Below are 24,762 nucleotides of genomic sequence, written 5' to 3'. Positions count from 1 at the left end.
AGCGATTGATAGATGTTGAAAAATAATTCATTTGAATTTTTATTTTCTTTAGAAGTAGTTTTGTGAATACTTTTATTGCGTTAATTTGCTAATTAAGACCCCCGATACCCAAAATGCCATCTGAAGGTGATTTTTTCTACTTTGAAAAAATGTCAGGCTAAATAGGTCTCTGTCAGGCTAAATGAAAAGGAATTTCGCGCACGAACCCTGTAAATGTATAACTATGAAGCGTGTATGCTAAGTTTGTCACATAAACTCAGTAAAAAAAAGTGTAGCTTTTTACTTTCTATAATTTATTAAACAAATTGGGATAATTATTACACAATCGACTAAAAAGTGTGGTCAAGTGGACATTGAGTAAAATTTCAAACCAAGTCTTTTACAAGATGGGAGAAAACTGGATTACTTGTTTTTTTTTCTGCTCCCAAGTACTTCAGAAGTTGTGATAATTAAAGTCTAACCTTTTTTACTCTTTTAAAATTCAAAATTTACTAAAGTTGTTTCATAATTTTTGTCGAAAAATGGTTTGCGAAAACTGAAAATTTTTATAAATACTTATTTATAACTATTGTTTATACTACAGATGTTCTTGTGCTAAAACTTTATTTCAACTAACGGCGTTTCACTGCTCTCAAATAAATTTAAGAACAGATCTATGGAGTCTATAAAATATTAACACACATTAGAAAAAAGCAGAAAAAGCATGTTTAATTATGTATAAAGTTTATGTAGGTAGTAACTATAAATGAACTTTATGGTTTAAAAACAAAGTTTGGGATAAAAACATAAAATTATAAAATTGTCTACAAAAAGTTACATTTATAGGAACATCTGTGGTATATATTCCGATAAGCTTAGCTTATCAGGATCTCCAGGATTTAACGCCTTTTAACGTTACATCTTATATTGTTTATACTATATTTTTTAAACATAGAGTAGTGAAGGGATCGGCAAACGGCGGCCCACAATTTACTGGAGATTCGAAACTTACATTAGATTAATAAGTAAATTATTAAAATTTGTTTTACTTATAAATGTTTGAGAAAATAATTGCAAAAACTATTTATTAACAACATAACAGATTTTAGCTAAGCTATCATTATACAACAAATAATGAACAATTTTAGATTTGTTATAAACATAATAAAACATAAACTATAATTTGTAGAAAAAGAGAAAGGTGCTGCTCTGGAAGAAGAAACTGAAGATATTGGAGATAAAAGTGTTACTCCTTCTAGTATTCCATTCAAGCGTCAAGACATGGATATGGAAGAAGTTTATTTTTTTAATTTTTAGATTAATCAATTCATTAAAGTCCTACCACTATTTGTTATAGAAAATGTCTTTCTGATATTTGTATTTTAATGTTATTAAAGATAAATTCTAAACTGGGCTTGAGTCATTCAGTTTATCTATACCTACGATAGTTTTTGATTTTTTGTGTTTTTATTGCTTCAAAGAGTAGAAACGTAGAGATTGTCAGGGCTGCCAAGATACCTTGAATACTATTTTATGAAATTTAGGCTTGGTATGGCCGGATCTTAAATTGGAAATAAAAAAGATTCTTTTGGTGACTATTTTTGCAGATAGTACAATTAAAAACTTATAAATTAGTAGAGTTTTTACTAAACTATTTATAATTCTGCTTCAAATATTGTTTTTTCTTTAAAAAGGGTTCTAATTAAAAAGTCCTGGACATACTTTGGATCCAGTAGATTACTAAGTAAAGTTAAAATACAATTGTTTGAAAAGTCTCAAATTTAATTCTACGGTTTTACTTTGTAATTAACAAACCTTTTAAAGACAAGTATTTCAAAGATATTGTATTCTTATATTAATATTAAAATGTTACAACTAGCTTTTTAAATACTGAAATTGTTTGACTAACAGCAACAAAATATTTAAAAGAAATAAAGTGAATAGACTTAAACTTATGAGACAAATTTGTCAAACGTGTTATGTGTTTTTTGTTTAACTTTTCTACAAAATCATAATATTAAATAAAAGTTATATAAGTGAAGTAATATTAAGATACACTATCAAAATTTTTAAAATAAGATTTGTTAGATAAGTGTGTGGTGCTTTAAAAACTAAGCAGTGGATATATAATAAATAAATACATAAATTTTTCAAACAGTCTGATGAAGAAGAGGAAGCCACTGTCATGCCACAACTCCATCTGCAAAAACCTCCTAATCAATCTAAAATTATCAAGGATTATGATCCTAAAAAGCAGAAACAAGCCAACAGACAGCAAGTTAGTTTCAAATTTAATTGTGTTAACATTTCGAGAATTTTTTTAATTCCCTAACTTAAAAAAAAAATTTTACAAAATGAAACTATGTTCGTAATGTACCGAGATCGCTTACTTCATTTTATAAAATCAAAAAAATGCCATTAAAACCAAATTTAGTCGCGGAAACAATTAATAAAAAAGCGTATTATGTTTAAGACGGTAGTTAAATGATGTGTTTTGTCTTGTAGGTAGACTTCAAAGCTCGTAAATAAAAATAAGTTTTTGTTGAATACTAAATAGATCTGTACGTAAGAATAGAGAAATATTTTATGTTGTCTGTTTAAAAGAGCAATATTTTTTCAAAATCGCGCATTTTACAAATATGTTGTAAAGCGCGCACCTGTGAAGAGATGTTGGCTAGAAAAAGTTATTCACTTTTATTTCCTTGAGCATCATTCTTTAAACTTTTTTGAACAATAATTTGAGTATAATGTTGAAGAAATTGATTCAAAATGTTAGTACAGCTTGCAATAGAATACAAACATATTAAATAAAAAAAACTTGATGTTTTAAGTAATTTAATTCTATTTAAAAACATCTTTTTTAAATTTAAGATCAACTTACTACTTAAAAACAGCCAAAAAAGACGTACTTTAAAAAACTTGAATTTTTTTATGAAAACCTATAGCGACCCTGATAACATTTTAAAAATTATGTTCTTGGTAATTAGTAAAGTATCTGTTTAATAGAATTTATGACAACCTTACTTACAGGGTGGCCACTAAACCTGGATTTTGACAAATTAGGCTATTTTGAAAAAAAATTGGAATTTATAACAGTATTTACATGTTTAAAAGTGAATAATTAATTTGACACCAAAAATCTACCATGCAGATTAAAAAAAAATTTGTCATCAAATTTTTAATTTATAAAAAAACACATTTAAAGTAGTTTTTCAGTATCTTTTCAATACTTTATACTACTCAGCGGTTTCTAAAACTTGGTTTTCAAAAAGCTTAGCTTCCTTTCCTAAATATGGAAGTCTTAAAAATACTGCACATTTATTTGGGCCGTGTTTTGTAGGGCTGTCAAGTTTCGCTGTAGTCCTATTATTTGTTCCTAATTGATAATAATTGATATTTTGAACTTTAAAATGTTACTAGAAATTAAAATGGGATGAAGGTAGTCTTCCTCTTTTGATTTTAAAGACCGGACAGGATTGAATTTTAGATAAATATAAATAAAATGGTAAAAACCATTAAAAAAATCAGTCACAGTCTTATACAACCACTTTGAATAGATCTTTCGTTTATTAAAAAACAAACATTTTCAATTCTTATTCAAATAGATTCTATTTGAATAAGAATTGAAAATGTTTGTTTTTTAATAAACGAAAGATCTATTCAAAGTGGTTGTATAAGACTGTGACTGATTTTTTTAATGGTTCTTACCATTTTATTTATATTTATTAAAATGTTACTCTACAATATAGATTACAATTTATTCAGGGTTGTCACTTTACCTGGAAACCTGGAAAAACCTGGAATTTGACAATTTAGGCTAAAATAACCTGGAAAAACCTGGAATTTTGATCAAAAAACCTGGAATTTTTAATAATTTAAATATTTTCAGTTGTAAAATTTTGATTTGACACAAAAAATTTATCATATAATTAAGATTTTTTGTCATCATCAAAAAATTGATTTATTATAAAACACATTTAAAGTAACTTAACAATATCTTTTCAATATTTTTATACTTTTTAACACAGTTTCTTAAATAGAAACTCACTTAAAACTAAAAGTAGACCCTAAAATGTGTTCTTATAAAAACCTGGAAGAAATTTGGAAAACCTGGAAAAAAAATTGAAAAAACGAGTGGCAACCCTGTTTATTACAAGTAAGTACAATTTATAAAAGTACATTTTAGTTTTCTTCATAGTATACTTTTTATTTTTTTTTATATAAATAAGGTAACTTTTAAATTTTATTCAAATATAACAAGTTTTTTACTAGTTATACTTATGTTTAAAAAATATATGATGAAAGTAATTTTTTTAAATAGAACAGTTTGCTTAATATTTAATCGTCTCAATCTTTAAATAAGTAATATGAATTATTATTAACCATCTATTTTGCTCAGGACGAGACTTATGTAATATCACCATTTACACAAGAGAAAGTAAAAGCTTCAGATCTTCAAAAGCACGTAAAGTATCAGTTGATCGACCCTAATTGGAAAGACGAGCGAGAAAAGCAAATACAGCAAAAGAAAGCTGAAGATGAAGTTTATGCAGCTGGTAGATTGATTAAAATAAATACATACCACAAAAATATTTCAAATAAGTCTAGTACTTTTAAATTGTATATAGCACGTATAAATTTTTGTAAAGTTTACTACACAAAAATAAAGTACAATTTGGAAGGCTGTTTCTGTGTACAACACGCGTCGTCAGCAACGTTTTTTTACAAGAAACAATTACAAGTATAAATAAAAAAAATTTACCTGTCTTGTAATAAACAGTGGACCAGAATCGTGCTAAACTTGTTATAGAGAGTAAAGCTTTGTATAAAATCAACGATTGTAAATCATTTCAAAAATATTTTTTTACGTATATTTTTATACATTTTATGTTATAACATTATACATATTGATAAAAAAGCATCTTATAAAAACAAAAAATATAAGACTTTTAAGTAGTAGCTTCTTAAAATGTTTTTTATTAAAAAGTATGTTTATTTTCAAACTAAAATTATTAAACTATCTTTTTTTATAATTTCTGTATTGCAACAACTTCTAAATTTTTAGTAGATGCTCAACATATAATTTTGATAATAAAAAACTCCTTTTCTACTGACATTAAACAAAGTAACTTAAACATATTAAATTCTGTAGGGTATTTTCGAACAATAGGTTAGCTAAAGCAGTATAAGAAAGTTCAAATATATGTTTTCTAGATTATTTCTTTATGTTTTAACTTTGAACTTTATTGAAGTATACTAAATCTATTATTTTTAAAGTAAATAATTCATAATTCTCCGGAAAATACATGTTCAAAGTTTTACTAGGTCAGCGACTAAAATAAGTTAAAAAAATTTGTTTGTAAAAAAGTATTAAACATTTTTTTTAAACTACTAATGATTTAACTTTAATTAAAAATCGAAAAATTAAATCCATAGCAACCCCAATAAAATAGTTTTCCGTGGGCTGCAGTTATATAAAATATTAGTGTTGTTAGTTTAAAAACTACTATTTTAAATCACAAATTTGATATAATAATTAGTACTAAAGCACTAGTAAATATTTATCATTTAACTAAGAGCCTAATTGTAGGTTATTTATTCAAAAGTTTTATTTTTTGTCGGTTTTTTAGGTAAATTTTTAGTTTAAAAGTTTATTGCGGACCCGAGATTTTCGCTTTGCAGACCGCAGTTTGCCGATGACTGAATAAAGTTTAATATTTATTGATAAATCTTGATTTCTATTTAACCATGATTAGAATAGACTATACATATACTAATGTTACTATTATTTTAACTTAATTTTTAGTTTGACTCGAAAACAAAATCATGTTTTGCTGCATATTTGTTCGCTTGTTAACTTCATAATATTTATGACAGGTTCTGATATTTCAGCTTCTTTAAGAGACTTAGCTGATCGTCGTACTGATATTTTTGGTGTCGAAGAAACGGCCATAGGAAAAAAAGTTGGAGAGACCGAAAAAGACCAGCCATCAAATGTAGTTTAAATTAATACTACAAAAGTTATATATTTGGTTTATCTCTAAACAGCTTAACAATTATCAAAATACTTATTGCTATAATTATATGTTGATTGCTGTTTTAAGAAAAAAAAAACTATTTGCCCCCTAGTTTACAGTTCATTTAAAACAGTATTATGCTGAAGTAATTAGCAGTTTATTTTATATTTGTAAGTGCATATTTTTTTTCTATATTGTTAACTCTTTTTATGTTCAGGTCAAGGTTACAATTTAAAAAAAAAAATTTTTTGGTTACATAACACTTCAAACTCTAGAAAAAATGTTTATTGGGCCACAGCTCAAAATTTGTTATATACATGAAAAAAATTAAAAAAGCTGTTTTAGGGTTTATTACTAATATTACGACTATAAATATTTTCAATTATTAAAAGAGAAGTTTAAAATTTAATAAAAAAATAGTATTTTAGAATCTTATTTTAAATGTATCTCAGAAAATATTGAAAACTTTTCAAAGATTGAAAATGCTCTCTTAAGTAAATAATAAGATTAAATTAGTACAAAAAATAGTTATAAAGAAATTTATTAGAAGAGATAATTAACAGATACTAATATTTATATATTTAAATTGTCTGAATTTGTATAGACGAACACCCACTTTTTTTTTGTTTTGGTAGTTTAATTGTTTATTTTATTTACTAATTGTAAAAAGTTAACACCAATTAACCTTTAAAGTTTTTTGTTTCAATTGTTTTGTTATTAAAGTCGGTGCAATGGGATGGGCACTCAGGTAGCGGAAGAGAGGCGCAAAGACTTGCAAGCAGTAAAGTTACTGCTGAAGAGCAAATTGAATACACAAAAAAGACTTTAGGTTTGCTAACTGATGAAAAACTAGAGAAAATTGGACCCAAAGTAAGTATTTGTACTTAGTTGATTTTATTTTTATAATCTTTTTTTATGAAATTTAAGTTACAGTAGGTTCGAGTTTTAAACTTTCACTATCTTGTTTTAACTAGTATAACAAAAATAAGAGTAAAACAACAAGTATTAATATTAGACAGGTGAACAGGGCAATAAATCAAATACTCAAGTATCGACTTCTAACGTTGTAGTGCAACAACTAAGGGCTGCTCCTGTTAGTTTATTGCAGTTATTTTAGTAGTTTTTCTAATATATTATTAGGTTAAAATGGCAAAAAATATTTTTCTAACACAAAGTTTAAAACTAAGCTGTTGTTCTAAAAAATTAGTACACAGTTTTAAAAATTTATGGTATAGTAGAATCAAAATATTATTTTGCTATATTCTTTACTTAAGAAGTTTTTCTATGAAGCTAAAATGAGTTGAAAGTTTCTCTAACAATATTACTTTTGTCGGAAAATCTCATTTGTGTCGCTTAATGACAAAGCTTTTTCTAAAGTTGTATGATATAAACTTACATAAGCTATGAAATTTCAATAACGAAAAACTTTAGATTTTACAACCATTAATGGTTGTAAATCAACCACCTGCTCCTAGACCTGTTATTTTAGTACAGCAACCTGTGATGAGGCCGCCGCAACCCCAGCTTAGTATGTTTAATTGAAAATTATTTGTTATAAGCAATAATTTGTATAGTTAAAATAGATAAGAATTTTTTTATGACTGTCCAAAATAGACTTATAATCATAATAGTTTTCAATATTGTATTTATTACTAATAATGTAACTTGTTTTAAATCAAACAATTTAAAGTTCTCGACTTATTTGTTTTTTAAGTTTTTTTGTATTTATTACAAAAAATAATTAATACTCACGTTTTTTCTTAAACTAAAAATTTTTGAAAATCAAGACTTATGTTACCTAAATAGACACAATTGTGGTAGCTTATATTAAACAAAATAATGTACAACCTTTACATGTTACATGTTTACAATTTACTAGTTAAATAACTTTGATTACTATTAAGTATTAATTTTTTTTAAATTGTTTAACTGTTTGTTTTAGTATAAATTTTATAAAGCAATTAATGTCAGATCTCTAAGAAAGTTTTCAACAAATATCATAGTTTAAGCTAATTGAAAATTTCTAATCATGGTAATATTTTTGAAATTTAAATTAGCAGTAAGTAGAAACAAGTAGTTTAATTGTTAGTATTTTTTTATAACAGTCGCAGTTCAGCGTCCAACAATGGTGATGTCACATCCTATGGTTAGAACTCCTATGCAGATGCAGCCATTGGTTAGTTGCTTTTTTTTTATTATAGTGTGTAACTTTTTCATTCTAAAAGCTTAATCTGAGCTCAAATTTATTATTTCATACAATTTACGAAATAATTTTTTTATAAGATTCAAGGTTAAAAAGTTAAAACTTCCTTAAGCAGGTGTTATAACTAGAATATTTAAAAAATACAGACTACTTCAAAAACTACCTTAATAATAAGAAAATTACAATGAAGTAGTAAATGAGATTCCCAGATCAAAAGACTTAGTAAGGCCTCGTTTTTTTTTCCTTATCATGGCCACCATATGAATTGGACAGGCTGATTCTTAAGCAAACCATCTAAATATTTAACAACACGTTAATGGTGTGTTTTCTGTCACTAAGCATTTTGCAACTGACAGAGACTTAGCTTGGATGTTTTTTAGCGGTATAAATCTGTTGAACAATCGCTTGAAGTTTATATTATAACTTAAGAATTTTCTACTTTTACTTTTCTCTAGTTTGAACCGTTTTAAATCTATAATAAAACATTTTTTTTGAATAAGTTTGCAGTGTTTCATAATCTTGCAAGCTATTTTCTGGCAACAAGATCTAAATTGGTTCTAAGCTGACATAAATTCCTTAAAGATCGATGCACATAGGTTGGTAGTCAGTGACATTAGTGAAATTTGATTTAATCTCTATTAACAAGTGCTTCACTACCTCTGTGGCTCTCTATTTTTTTAAAAATCTAGTGAAACTATCACCTCAAGCGATCTTGTGTTTCTCCTCGAAACTACAACTTTCCTACCTCCATCCAATATACCTCCATATGCTTAACTTTTGGTGTAGACATTAAATTCAGCACTGATTGCCGATATTGTACTCAGTTGGTTCAATTTTAGGTTCAAATTTTGCAAATATTCTTGCTCTATTCACCTTTTTGCATGGTAGAGTTTATTCCGTTTCATTTCATGTATTTAACACAGCTAAAATACTGCCATACTTAATCTAGTAAACTTTATACTTTTTGTTGATATAAATAATTTAATTTATATTAATAAAATCATTTTTTTCAGATATAACTCCTTTTGTACCATTGTAAATATTATCACTACCATTTTTGTTACATTTTACTAAGACTTATGTATAAATTTTTGACTAGCCAATTACGCCGTTAAAAATATTATTATTGTTTTTATTAGTAATTTTTAATAATGATATTTTTAACGGTAATAACGATAATAAACATAAATATGACAATAATAAACGAAATAACAGCATTATTAATAAAAATAATTATAACAATTTTAATAATAATTATTATTATAATAACGATAATGATAATAGTTTTAAAAGTAACAGTAATAATGATTACAACATTAATAATATTGTAAATAGTTTTAATAGAAACAATAACATTAACAACAATAATTGTAGTAATAATTATAACAATAACACTAACTATAATAATGATATTACTAATAACAGTATCACTAGTGAAAATTATATTAAAACGCAAAAAAGTAATAAGTCTCGTAATAGCCGTGTGTTGTGGTATAACCCACCATACTGTTCTAGTATTAATGTAAACTTAGGTAAAGAATTTTTAAAATTAATAGATAAACATTTCCCAAATAACCATTGTTACCGTAAAATATTTAATAGAAAACTTTAAAAATTTCTTATAGTTGTATGAATAATGTTAAGTCAATGATACAATCACATAATAATTTTTTTTTATCTAAATATAATGAGTTGACAGCACAAATTAATAATAACAATAAACCTAACACTATTAAAAATAATAGCAACTATTCAGATAACACACACGTAATTAATATTAGGTTAGACATAAAGGATAACAATTGTAAAAATAACAAGGTTAATATAAACAATAATGATAATATTAATCTAATTAATAAAAACAATTATAATAGGCCTATAACTAGAAGTATAAGTAAAAACCTGACTAAAAATATAAACTCAATTGTACATAAGGATTCATGTTCTAATATTAATAATAATAATATTGATAATAATGATGATAATAATAATAATAATACAAATAATGATAGTGGTAATAAGAGTAATAGTAGTAACCATATTAATAATAACAATGATAATAGTATTAATAATAACGACATAACCAATAATAGTAATAATAATAATTATGATAATAATAATAATAATAAAAATAATAACTGTAGTAACCAGAAAAATACGAACATCTGTAATACTTATAACAATGAAGTAATTAAATGTGGTTTTAAGTTCAAGAACAATGTAGGTAAAAATTGTAACTGTCGTAAGTCAAATAAAACAAACTGTCCGTTACATGGTAACTGCTTAATTAAAAATGTTGTGTATAAGGTGCGTGTTAAATGTAAGCTTAATGAAGATAATAACAAAAGCAATAATAATGTTAATGATAAAATTAAGGATAAAGTGTATATTGGTTCGACAGGAGGTCACTTTAAAGATAGGTACACGGGGCATAAATATACTTTTAAGCATGTAAATAAAAAGAATAGTACAAGATTGTCAGATTTCGTTTGGCAGTATTTTGATAGGTATGGAACCAAACCAGAAATGGAATGGAGCATCCTCCACCACGCCAACAATAACATCAGCAGCGCAAGCAAGATCTGCCAAATATGCAACCTTGAACGAATGGCAATTTTAGCAGAAGATAGTAAACAATTACTAAATAAAAGACGTGATATTTCAAACAACTGTGCACACAACCGACAGTTTTTCTTCAAATAACATCTGGCGCCTTCTCACCTTCCATACTTTTCATTCACCTTCCACATACACACACACACTCACTTAACATATATTAATATAAATATATATCCTAAGTAATATATAGTTTTATTCATTTATAATTTATATCTATTTCACACAAGTCACTTTCTATTCTCCGAAATTTCGTATATTCACTTTACCCTCCGACCATAATTCTTCACACCTTTATATGTTAAGTTCCAAGTTTAATTGGAAGCCTGTATTCAAATCACAGATAAACCGTGCTTTTTTACCTACTACGCCCAAGAGAGCTAGTAGGTTTTTTACTGCAGGTTTATACTTAGCATATGACTACCTTGTTGTTTTACATTTTAACTTTCATATATAACACAACTTACTTATTAATTATTTAAAATATCTGTAATATTATTACAGCTATATTATTGTAATATTGATATTTTAAATTAAACAGCCGACTCCTACTTTATCAATTAATTATTTTATTAATTATAAAATAAAATATATATTAAGTTTAGTTCATTATGATTTTATGTATGTCGCTGTAAATTAATTATCGGTCAGTACATCGTAAGCCTAATAACAATTTTGGTTTTTTGTGTTTTGGTTTTTTCTTAAAGTTTAATTTTTTCATTTTGATTTTTACATTTGAACTAAATCTGCTTCCTAATTTATATAACTTTGATTCAATCATTACAAACATTCAATATATAATACACATGTTACATCGAGTTTCTGTGACTCTTATTGCCTTCACCGTCGTTAAGTTTTATTAAATTTTATTGATCAACTATCTAATGGTTAATGTTTTATTTTTGTTCAAAATAGATTACATAAAAACTAAGTTAATGATCTTTGCAATACAAATTAAAAGTTTAAATAACCTCGTTTACATTGTGACGTAATTATTAGTTGCAATGAACATATTTTTCATTAGTTAACGACAACATTTTTTGAATCAGTTATCTTTGCCATTAACGTGAGTTGTTTGTTTATATTATAATTTGTTGTTTTGTTGTTTAATTTAGCTTACTTTACTTATTTTAGACTTAATAATCATAAATATTATATAGTTTTATAACAGTCATATTTAATATTAAGTATTTTACCTATTAATAACTATTATCTGTAGAAAATATCTTATTTTAATGAAAACATGTATACACATATTCTATTCTATGCTTCTATTCTCTCATTACAGTAATTATTTTTTTTTACAGAACCCAGTTGAAGTGTGTTGATTCGTTGACACACAGAAACATATGTTGGTAGAATAAAGGAAGATTACTGTATAATTTGTTTTTAATTATATTCCAGTGAAGTTACCTCACTAGGATCTTTTGTTAACAAACGATTAAAACTATATTTTGAACAGTTATAGGTCATACATTCTTTTTCTACTTAATCTTTTGTTAATTGAGATACTTGTTTTTTTTCAGAACTCCGTGTAACTGTGTTACTGTTTAAACATAGTGAATCGTAAGTCAGTTAATATTAATAAACAATCAGATCGAAACAAGTTTATAGGAATACTGTTAAATAATTTTAATCCTACTTTATGAAATGAAACTAAAGACTTCTTAATTATTTTAAAATAAAGTTATTTTTAATATTTAAAGGACTTTAAAAATTTCACTTATTTATACACATGACATTGAAAAATTTTCGTCTGCAGTCCGGAATACAGCAAATTATTCAGCAGCAAACTAATGCGGGACAACAGGAGGGACCTCCGCCTTCAAAAAGAAGTCGCACGGAAGGAGACCTTATTCCTGCCGATGCTTTTAATCAGCAGCATCCGTTTGTTGATTCTATTTGCTTTTTTTTAAGTTCAATAATTAGGCTAAGTAAAATGTTTTTTTGGACTTCGTAATTCTGATATACATTAAAAAATAATATTAATTATATAAAAAATAATATTTTTGAGAACGACTCATAAGTTATGTTTATTTGCAGATATTTGCAATGCTTAATTACAATTTTTTATTCTTTTAGATATTAGCAGGGTTCGTGCGCGTCAAGCTAAATCAGGCTAAGTCAGGCTAAATCAGTTTTTTTGAAAAAATTTGAAAAACGTCAGGCTAAATCAGTTTTTTTATTTAAAAATTTGAGAATATCAGTTTTTCTCAGTTCAAATGCTTGAAAATTTTTGATAAAAAAAAATTGAGAATTCTTTTTAATATCAAATTGAAATGTGAATTTTTTTCTAAGTAAAGATTTAGTTACTAGAAAATAAATTAGTCAGTATTTGTAAAAATAAATGCTTAACACTTTTTGTTGAAACTCTAAAAAAATTTTAAGAATCTTCATTATTTTGTTTTGAGCAGATTATTTACGTCATAATTATAAAAATTCATAAAACAAATACAGCTTGCTTTATACCAAATACTTTTTAGATTAAAACTCTTAGCAGTTTATTCATATATTTTATTGTTTGTTTAAAGTTACTAGAGATATTCACAACACTAAAACTTAGCTTTAAGATATAAGTACTAAGTTTTGTGGGAGTACAAATTTTAGGTACAATTTATTTTTACTTTACAAAAACAAAACATTAAAGGTTTTTTTTTTTATTTTAGTGTTAGCTTTTTAAATCTGATACGACGTCAACAATCACTGTATTTATTTAGATTTTACGATTTATAATTATGTATCAACTTTAAGTATTAGTCAAAATACTATAGCAAACATTTTTTACTTATTTTAATACTCTTGTAAGCATTTCATTTTAAATTTTAATAAAACACGACAATGCACGTCGTTTTATTATAAATCTTCTGGTTATAATGTTTTTACTTAGTGCTTAATTAAATTGAACAATTGCGTTTAGTAATATATATTAATTTTTTCCACTAATAATATATTAGATATAACACTTATTTTAAAACTTATCACTGAATTTGTTATGTTAAGGGCATAGGGGAGTAACCACCTTTTTCACAATTTAGTCTTATTTTATTGAGTTGTAACTAAGCTATGAGTTGATTTTTGCTGTTTTTAAAGCTCAACATATTTTTGAGTTAAAGCTGGTTGAAGTTGGAGACTACAATAGTACTAATCAAGACCCCCCCAATACCAAAAATGACTTCTAAAGGGGATTTTCCTTACTTAGAAAAAATGTCAGGCTAAATTGGTCTCAGTCAGGCTAAATGAAAAAAATTTCGGGCACGAACCCTGTATTAGTTTCAACTATTGAATGAATGTTAAACACTGTTTTATTAGATATTAAAAAAAAAAAAATATGATTGCTGGTTTGAAGTAAATAAAAAAAAGCATTTCAAATATTTGAATTTAATAAACTATCTACGTTTCACTATAACGTACCTAGAAAAGTTAAGTTTTTTAAGTTGCACCCTTACCGTAGTTTTATATTGTAACCTTAATCAAAACTAGTACAGTTGTCATTTCATATAGTTTAGTTTTTTTATTTATTGCTGCTTAATAATATATTACATAAACAACGTAGAAACCAGGGACGTAGCTAGCTCAAAAAAGTTACAAATCTGCAAAAACTAAAACACCTGAAATAACACGTCCTAGCGGGAACACAGCAATTTAAACTACCTCTAATATTATTCAATTTAATATAAAAATATGCAGTTATGTTAATACATCAACAATTGAATATTGATGTACGAGTGATAACTGTATACAAGGCAATTTATTTTGCTCCACACCCCATATGACTCTTTATGTCATGCCACTTGTGTAAACCCAGAAAACATTCATTAAAAAAAATCACAATTTAACTCAAAGATTAATACAGTAGACTACCGCTTAAGTACGCACATTTTTGGTACGCACCCCGCCTTAAGTAGGCACTTATCCAGAAAAACAAAAAAAAATCTCTAATTTTTTTAAATATTTTTTATAATTTTTTATATATTTATATCAAATTTTAAACTATGGTGAGTAATTCTGAGTAGTCTAAGTGGCCTGAGATTGTGACAGTCCCGTTATTAAATGTTGATAAACTAAATACTTATGTAGTGGTTGCAGAAAAGTGAAAAGAATAATGATATTTGAGCTGGAATGCTATAAAATAAATAAATCTAGATGACAAAGTTAAAAAAACCTACAAATACAACATAGTTAAGTCATAACTTAATTTAAATGTACACACATTGATGTTTTTAAATTGTTTGGTAAACACAATGTAGTTTGGTACTTTCCCTCTAACAAAAAAATAATGGAAAATATGGCTTAATATTCTTTTTTATATCATTGACTGACATTGAATTTCTATATTAAATGTATGTATTAATTGTGTAGAAACTTTTTATAGAAAAAATAAATCATTTTAAAATCTATTAAAACACTTTGCAGATTAGAGTTATGTATTTATTGTTATTTAAAATAAAAAGACTTGTTTATTTGGCTTAATTATTTGGTGGCTAGTTGTAAGAAAGAAAACAAACAACTAAGTTTCATTTATACTATGTCGTCAAAAAGTACGCACTACCCGTGCTAAGTACGCACTTTTTGGTCGGGTTAAATTTGCGTACTTAAGCGGTAGTCTACTGTATTGTTTTCATTTAAACTTATAAAATCAAACATTTAACGTAGTCAATAGTAACAACAAGTTATGCAAATTTTTGTAACATAATTGTATGATTTTGATTTTTGAAGCTACAGCTTCCAATAGGTTTAATTTTGCATTGTAGCTTTTTGACAAAACAAAGCTTTAACGCGCTAAATGTTACAATTTGAATGTATTTAATTCGTTCAATTTTTTTACGACACTAAAAATGCTAAAGAGTACATATATGTCAAAATTATCTCTCAGGAGTGCATAACTAAGCATAAATGAATACTAAAAGCTAAGAAAGCAGAGACTTTTCAAGCTGAAATAAAAGCTATTTTTTTCGCACATAAGTATACGTTTCTGTAGATTTGCAGAAACTATCTTAAAAAAATTATGTGCATAAAAGGTAATCCTTTTCAATAAAAAGTTTTATTATTTGAATACGTTTAAGCATATCTGAATACATTAATATCTAAATAAAATAGAATAATTGTTAACATAAAAATTTTCACAGCAAATATCACAGAAAAAAAAGTACAAACATTTTTATTTGAGAAGTTAAAGTTAGATCTAAATTAGGACTTAGGCAATTACATTGTTTTTACTTTATTAAGTTTAATATTCAGTATATAAGGTTTTTATTTAGATTCGAACACTAACAAAAATAGATTAGGTGCGAAAAAAAACTGAGAATAATGACTATTTATAAAATAATCTCTTTTGTTCCATGATAGTTTTTGTTTTTTTCTAAAAAAAAAATTTTTTTTAATGTTTTTTTTTGTTTATAATTGCTGATAATTTCATTACAATTTTGCTCTAAAACGTTAATTTTCTATGTAAACTTAATTCTCTTAACTAGGAGATTTTTTTTTAAATATAGGTAATTTTGCTAAAGTGCGAAACTTAAAGTTACATGTTTACGCTCATAGGAAGAGGTAAATCACTTATTTAAAAAGTTAGTCTCCTTTTTACAATAATAACCAAACTACCATTTGCTTTTAACCGTATTTTTTGAAGTCAAAGTAACTTTTGAGATATAGGCGGTCAAAGTTTGAGAGATCTGCTATTTCACTAAAAATATACTTGCTACAGTTTTTGAACAACTGTTTTCAAATTTTCTCTATCTATTTTTTTTTTGGATTTTTTTTTACGAAACTGAATAATTTTAATTAAGTTAATTATTTTTTTTATTTATAAAATGTAACTCATAGTATATTCTTCAACCTGTCAAACAAAGACCATTGTTGAATTTTCTAAATAACTAGGTATAAACTTTTTTACATCACACATATTTTGTGCTCTTACTTTGATTTTTTTTAGTACACAGTAGTTAACTTTTAATGAATATTTTGATGCAATTTCACATTTAAAGAGTTTTTTTATTTTTACTGCAAAAATTTAACAGATTCGTTACATTAATAGAGATATGCTTTTTTGCTAACGCAAAATTTTAATAAGTTAATTTACTATAAGTTTATTGATTTTATTAATTTTTTATTTTTAATGTGTATGACAACTAGAAAATGTAATTTATAGTGGTCCAGTGCAATTTTTCGTTCAATGTCCAACAATGCCAGAAAAAACAGAATGGAAACTGCAAGGACAGCGTCTTCAATTTAAATTGCCTCTTACTGACGAGGTGAAAATAATTTTTTTATAATTTTAAGTTTTTAAGAAACACTTTTGTTCCTACCTAAGTAATTTATTTTTATTATAACAACTAAATTTTAATACTATAAAAGAATATTTTTTAAATTTGATTAATTCTTAAGTAACGTTTAGTTCTTTATTCTATCTTGTTATTAATGTTTAAAACAATCATTTAAATATGGCTTTTAAAACTATTTGTCAAATGGAAGCCTTCGCTATCTGTGCGATATATTTATATTTTACAAGTAAAAGTCGTGTTTACATGGGTTACATGCAGGGTTGCCACAAGGTCAGGAAAAACTAAAAAAAATGACAAAAGTCAGGAAAAGTCACGAAAAAAATGGGGGTTTTTGAAAAAAAAGTCAGGAAAAGTTAGAAAATTTGACAAAGTTTAAAAAAAAGTCAGATTTTGTCAGTTTAAATTTACAAAATTCCTTAAATTCCAAAGCCTTCAAATGGTAAAAGTTTAATTAAAAATCCTAAAAAGGCAGACTAAAATTGCAAAATTTTCCTAGAAATTTACAAAATTATTTAATTTTCAATACCTTCGTCTCGTATAATTTAATCAAATATCCTTTATAAAACTGCAAAACTTTCCTATTCACATATTGAACAACTGCCCTACTTGAACAAGCAGTTTTTATAAGTTCTTAGTATTGATGATCTGTTGCAGGGACACTTCCATAGTGAAACTGTGATATATACACAAAAGTTAACTAGCATAATTTTGGAATCAAAGTGTTTTTTGTTTAAGTAAATAATTGAGATGTTTATAATTAAGTAGTTAGTTTAGTATTTTATGTAACAAGTTGATGCATATACTTTATCTCTATATATTTTTTTCAAAGTTGTTTAAATTTTTGAAATAAGTTATAAGAGAGAGGGTACCAGATGAAAGAAACCATATCTTCATTAGATGAATAGGTCGAAGTGCTAATAAACAAACGGAGAAAATAAATTTTAGTACATATAATAAAAAAAAAAACAGTGTTTGGTTATATTCTTTATTGTTTTAAGGTTTTGATTGTATAAGTTCGTTATTGTTTTAAGATTTTATTTGTGAGGTTCGTTATTAGTTTAAAGTTTTTATTGTAAAAGTTCCTTATATGTCGTTTCGTTTATTAAGTTACGTTTTTGTTTGGAAATGCTAAAAAAATTGTGTCTTTTTTCAGACAAGCTGTGTATGTAAGGTAATAGTACAAGTATTTTGGTGATAGAGCTGTTTATTGCAAGTACATCAATCATACACAGATGGTTCAAGTGATGTAATGGAAGTTATTAAATTCAGAAAAAAAACTGTTGTTTTAACATGTATTAAAATTAGAATGAAGGTTTTTTATATTTTCAAGTGTTAGATTTCGTATTTTAGAATAGGTTTAAATTAAGAGTTTGATTTAGAAAAGTCAGGAAAATGTCAGGATAAGTCAGAAATTTTTTTAGCAGCTTGATCTGTGGCAACCATAATAATATCTAATTAAAGTAAATTTATAATAAAACTTTTATAGATTAAATTTTTTTGTTTTCTTTCCAATAATGGATTGACTATAAAAGTAACATATTGTTTAAGTTAAAAAATTTATTGTGGAGTTACCAACTACAAAAACTTTTAACACAAGAAGATAACTTATAAAACATGGTTAAATGATTAGTCAAAAGTATTACAAGTATTTTGATTTTTAAGTATGTGTTTCAGCGCTGTGTTTATAAACTGTTGTTTCAAAACAACTTATATGGTTATGTCATATTTCTTTTTCAAAAACTTTTATTAATATTTATTGCATTGTTTATGAATTGTATAGTATAAACTTTTCATGTACTATTTTTTAATAAAACAAATCAATTTTGTTAAAATTTAATGTAATACTTGTTTTTATAAAAATTTAGTTCTAAATTATGTTTTTTGTTATAGTTTTTTAACATAATAGAAGGATTTGTTCATAGGGTAATATTTTTTTCTGAATTTATTTTTCAAAACATACTTTAAAGACAGCTTTAGTAAATATATTTCCTCCAACACTAATGTAATATATTTCCTCTAACATATTCACTTGTGCATTTGGGTATTTTTCTATCTATAAAAAAAAGTAAAAAGTTAAATATATATTTTTTAAATATGTTTTATTACAAATTCAGTTGTTTTATTAACTAAGCAAAAATAAATCGCAATATCAGCTATACTCAATACTTTGTATGTAGTTTTTCACGATAGTATAATTTTTTATAATTTTATTGCTGTTACTTTTGAGTAGTCAGACTTACTAATCTATTTTAATACTTATATTTTAAATATATAAAACCTGTTTCTCACTTTTCTTCTTATTTTATACTATTTAGACGGCATAACAATTAAATTTATTAAAAATTTATTCATTTCAGGTTTCTGTCATTAAAGCTTTAATTCACGAAGAAACCAAAATGCCAGCTGGAAAGCAGAAACTCCAACTTGATGTGAGTTATTCATTTTTATAGATTTTTTTGTAAAAAAACGCTATTAACTTAGTAGTAACGCCATCTTCAGCAAAAACGAGATGTTTTTCCCTCTATCACAATTAGCATTGAATTGAACTGCAAGATCATCAACAGCAATCATTATGATATCGCCGTAAAATGTCATATGAATTGTTTTCGATGGTCTTTGAGATCACTTTAATGCTAAAAACAAGTTAAAAAGTTATAAAACTTTAATATAATTTAAAATAAGTGCGATCTAATTTTAGATGTTAAATATTTATTTAGCTAATTACTTTTAATTTACATGTTAAATTTGGGTGCACGACTATTCAAATTCGGACAATTCAAACTACGACAGTTCAAATTCTTAAAAAAATTGAAAGGGCCACAAATAAAAAAGTAATATATTATTTCAAATATAAAAAATACATATATAGGTTCTATCAATATCTACGAGCCATTTTTTCTTTTTGCAAAGCATTAAATGAAGTAAAAAACATAGTTATTTTAGTAATTTTGAATTAAATTATAAAATATTTAAGATTTTGCAAAAAAGAAAAAAGTGGATTGTAGATATTAATAAGATCTAAATATGAAATTTTTTAAAATTTATATAACTTCATGAGATAAAGTCTTTTAATATTTTTAAGAACTTGAATCGTCGGAATTTGAGTTGTCCGAATTTGAATTGTCCGAATTTAAATTGTCATTTAACCGTTAAATTTATAATTGAAATTGAATTTTTAAATAAGTTATTAATTAAGTTTTGAGTAAGTAGTGGTGATAACTTGATAACTTCTGCTTTGAATTTTTTTTTTTTTATATAGAAACCTATACATACATACATTAGTTTACATAAACACGACGGTCCTAAAAAGGCTTCGTATATTAAGTAACTATTTAAGGCAACACAAAAGTAGTTCAAGTTTAAGAATTTAAAGGGGATCTGTTCTTTTCGGTTACATGACAATTCAATTTCCGACAATTCAAATTCTAAAGATGAAATTTAAAGGGCCACAACTTAAAAAGTATTATATATTAAAGAAAAATAAAAATATTTATGTTGGTATTATTAATATCTACAGGCTATTTTTTCTTTTTGTAAAATATTAAATATTTCTAAAGGTATCAAAAAAATAACGAAAACAAGTATATTTAAAACTTATTTTAGCCATATCAAAAAAAAAAATTAAATGTTTTACAAAAAGAAAAAAATTGCTAGATAACAACAAAACCAACATACAAACTTTTTATTTTTTCAAATATATATTACTTTTTAAGGTGTGGCCCTTTAAATCTTTTTTTAGAACTTTAATTTTTGGAATATAAATTATTTGAATTGTCGTGCACGCGATCTTTTCTAACTCGCATTCAGTTTTAAATTCTAATTTTTTAGATTGGTATTAAAAAGCATTACTTTTTAAACTCAATTCGTTTCTAACTTTTCCAAATCATAGCATACCTCATTCAGTAAGCTTATAATATTTTTATTCCTAATCTGAATTTTTATTTAGCTTTGATAATTTTTATTTGGTTTCAATTTTATTTTAGTTAAATTGATTTTTATTCGATTAAATTATTATTATTAGTTTATTTATTTTTAAACTATGTTTTTTTAAGTTTAACGTACTAGTTCAATTAAAATTGTTTCAAATGAAAATATAGTAAAGTATCAGTATATAAAGTGTACAGGGTTGCCACTTTACATGGAAAAACCTGGAATTTAACAATTTAGGCAAAAAAATCTGGAAAAACCTGGAATATTAACAATTTTCACATTTTTAGTATTAAATTTCGATTTGACTATAAAAATTTATTATATAAATAAATATTTTTTGTCATCATCAAATTTTTTTTATTAAATACATATTTTAAGTAGCTTTACAGTATCTTTTCAATGTTTATTTACTATTTAACACAGTTTCTTACCTTAAACTTAATTTTAATCTAAAATAGACCCAAAATGTGTAGTTTTAAAAGTCTGGAAGAAGTTTGGAAAACTGGAAAAAAGTTTGAAAAAACGAGTGGCAACCCTGAGTATAGTAAATTAAATAAAAACTAAATTGGCTATACGTGTTGTGGTATACTTACAATTCCCACTCACGATCAATTCTCATTCAAAGTTTTCTTCTATTTATTTGTTTATTTAGTTTTTTGTTTGTTTTTTACTGTCACTGTTACCCCTAACCCTTATCCTTGGTCGGTAAGCGATTCTTCGCATTTAATCGGTGGGAATTGTGCGCGGATTGAAACTAAGCAGTTCCCACGTGTTGTGAATAGAAAAAAAAAATTTATGCACAGAATACACAACATTAATAAAAATAAAAAATAAATTTAGTAATATACAAACGTAAAGAATTCAAAGTTAGAAACGTGCATTTATAGAAACTTACCGAGTTTAAAAGGAAAAGTTATGAATAAATTTACTTGTAAAATGAATTAGATCGAAACATTTAAATTGTAGATCATCATTTAAAAAAGCAAAAGTTTGAAATAATAAGTTAAAAACGTGAAACTGGATATCTTTAGTTTGAATTAAAACTTTTAAAGAGCTCAAATATAATTTTGAAAAAGACTAAATTTGTTATTGGTTTGAATTTAATTTTTTAGTAAAACTCTACAATTTAAAAACGTTGAAAATAAGAAATGTTGTAGTTAAAAATTATTATTTTGTATTTTAATTTTGAAGTCTTGAACTAATTTTCAAAAAGTTCTAAGCAACTAAGATTTTTATAGCCATAATTGTGGGTGTCCAACAATATTTTTTAACAAAATTAACATTGGCCTTTAAGTAAAAGGTAAAATTATATAGTATAAAATACTTTCCACAAAAAAAAAGATTTTGAGATATAATCAGTTGCGTAAAAAATTTCTAATACAGACGTATGGAGGATAAGGCCATGGGGGGGGGGGGGGGGGGGGGTTTCTAAGCTTTTTTCTAAGGGTTTTTTTTAGAGTTTTTTCTAAGCTTCAAGATGCTTTTTATCGTTTTAAAAAAATCGAATTATTTTTTGAGATATGACCAGTCAAAGTCCGGCCGCATAATAGGTTCCCTATAGGAAGGGAAGACTAAAACAGCGAAAAAAGACCATTTCATTTAAAATATATCTCCTCCTACATTTTTCAAGCAATCTTCTTCAAACTTTCACAGTCTAATCTATATACAATAACAAAAAAACGTTACTTTGGAATTAAAAAAATTTTTTGTAAAAATATATTTTTTTTGAAAAAAAAAACACTTTTTTAAATTTTTGTTATAAAATATTTATTTTTTTAAGTTACTAAAATTCTAAAGTAACGTTTTTTCCTTTTATTATAAGGAACATTTCCTGAATATTTGAAGAAGATTGCTCGAAAAATGAAGGAGGAGATAGATTTTTAGTGAATTTTTAAATTTCCGAGAAAATCCACCCCAAAAAAGTTGCTGTCCATACGTTTATATTGGAAAATTTTTAGAAAAAATTAAATATCTCAAAAGTTAAATGATATTTTTGAATTCTATAAAAACTGGCTTGTAGTTTGTACTTAAAGCTTTCATATAAAAGCCAAAGTTAATTTTTGTAAAAAAAAATTTTGGACCCCCCCTATGGCCATAACTTTTTTTATTGCCGGTCTTCTCGGAATTTTGAAAAATTTACTAAAAATATATCTTCTTCTTCATGTATAAATTAATTAACTTCAAATTTAAAGGAATCTTTCTTGTAATAATGGAATAATCCTATTTCAATAATTTAAAAAAAGTTAAAAATTTAGAATTTTATGACAATATCAAAACATAATTTTTTTTAAAGAAAAAAGTAATATTTACCCAAAATAAGAATAAAAGTTCTGCAGTAGGATTGTTAATTAGTAAGTTAAGATAAAACTGAAAAAGTTTAAGAACGATTGCTTTAAAAATGTAGGAGAAGATAGCGTTTTAATGAAAAAGTTTTTTTTTTGACTTTTTTTACCTTGGTCCTTCCATAAGGAAACTTTAACTTTCCGCTTTTTTACACCCATATCTCAAAACTAACATGAATTTCACAAAACGGTTAAATACAAGATAAGTTTAAAATGTTTAAAAAAAATCAACTAAAATTTCCACACCCTCCTATGGTTTAAGGACTGACTAGTATCGTCATATTTATTATTATTATTTACTTTGTAATTGAAGTTTTTTTAAAGCCTTAAATTGTTTTTGTATAATTACTGTGTATGTACTATTATAACTTTTCAACTTAACTTATCAAAAACAATAAACTTTATTTTAACAGGGTTTGTTTATAAAAGATAACAATACACTTGCTTTTTATAACATGATGCAAGGTAACACCGTTGTCTTGCAAGTTAAAGAACGAGGTGGTAGAAGAAGGTAGTTAATATTATTTTCTAATAAACAGTGTGTATATTTATGCGTTTGTCATTTTTGGTAATTAAATTTTAGTTATATACATTTACTAAATCTATTGTTTTTAAGTTTTGAGAAAGATTCTAAACTGACGAAATTGCTGAGATAAATCCAAGTTTTAGAAATAACTTATAAAATTTACCATTATTTCTTTAATGAGACCCATACCACACGAATCAATTAAGCTGACTTAAATGTGTACAACTTGCAGGGTACCTTTACATTCCTAAATTTGCAATATTCTGAAAAATCTCTAAAAAAAGAATAAATTACGTTTTTTTTGCTTGGTGTTTGAAACTTGAAAGCCAAAAAAGCGACACCGCGTAGTGTAAATGTAACAGACCCAAAATCAAAAATAACAAAAGACAGGTTGTTGCATAAAAACACTTTTTTTTTCTGAAATCAAAATCTTTGCAATCTCAGTACACAACTGTGACTCTATATCGCCACCCAGGGACTTAGCTAGCTCAAAAAAGTTACGAATCTGCAAAAAAAAAATCAAGAATAACGTGTGATGACTTCATAACGGGAATAGAGTAGTTTAACTACCTTTAATTTTTATGAAAGTGTGCAGTTTTGTTAAAAGTTTAAAAAAATTGAATGTTGAAGTAATTTTGAATACCTGAATACAAGGCAATTTGTACTGCTCTTGATCCCCTATAATTCTTAATAAATAAATAATTCTTAAAACTTTTGTGAACCTTTCATTTGAAATAAAAATATTAATAAAGAATATAACTTTTATAGTATTACTGATAGGCCTAAAATATATAACTTCGAAAACAGTTTCCCCAATTCAGAAGACATTTGCAAAAATTGTTGCTTTTATTAGATAAAAATCATAAAT

At 25.3% G+C, this 24,762-nt stretch overlaps 1 protein-coding gene across 1 annotated transcript in view; it reads left to right on the top strand.

The window, feature by feature from the left end:
- The window catches only part of LOC145835083 (splicing factor 3A subunit 1-like), a 35,038-nt gene extending 11,078 nt beyond the window's left edge, over positions 1 to 23,960 (top strand). Inside the window, exons 8-19 of the mRNA XM_082942626.1 lie at positions 1,169 to 1,275; positions 2,138 to 2,257; positions 4,379 to 4,535; positions 5,857 to 5,975; positions 6,720 to 6,866; positions 7,012 to 7,089; positions 7,428 to 7,524; positions 8,102 to 8,172; positions 12,578 to 12,702; positions 16,964 to 17,066; positions 19,454 to 19,525; positions 23,782 to 23,960. Of these exons, the coding sequence (XP_082798752.1) occupies positions 1,169 to 1,275; positions 2,138 to 2,257; positions 4,379 to 4,535; positions 5,857 to 5,975; positions 6,720 to 6,866; positions 7,012 to 7,089; positions 7,428 to 7,524; positions 8,102 to 8,172; positions 12,578 to 12,702; positions 16,964 to 17,066; positions 19,454 to 19,525; positions 23,782 to 23,883 (1,298 nt within the window). The 3' untranslated portion in view covers positions 23,884 to 23,960. The remainder of the gene's footprint in view (positions 1 to 1,168; positions 1,276 to 2,137; positions 2,258 to 4,378; positions 4,536 to 5,856; positions 5,976 to 6,719; positions 6,867 to 7,011; positions 7,090 to 7,427; positions 7,525 to 8,101; positions 8,173 to 12,577; positions 12,703 to 16,963; positions 17,067 to 19,453; positions 19,526 to 23,781) is intronic.
- The last annotated feature ends 802 nt before the right edge of the window (positions 23,961 to 24,762 follow it).

This window comes from Thalia democratica, chromosome 4, assembly GCF_965202585.1.
Source record: "Thalia democratica chromosome 4, ktThaDemo2.hap1.1, whole genome shotgun sequence".
Classification (NCBI taxonomy): domain Eukaryota; kingdom Metazoa; phylum Chordata; class Thaliacea; order Salpida; family Salpidae; genus Thalia; species Thalia democratica.
The sequence above is the reverse complement of the archived record's forward strand: the minus strand, read 5'-3'. Positions and strand labels throughout refer to the sequence as shown.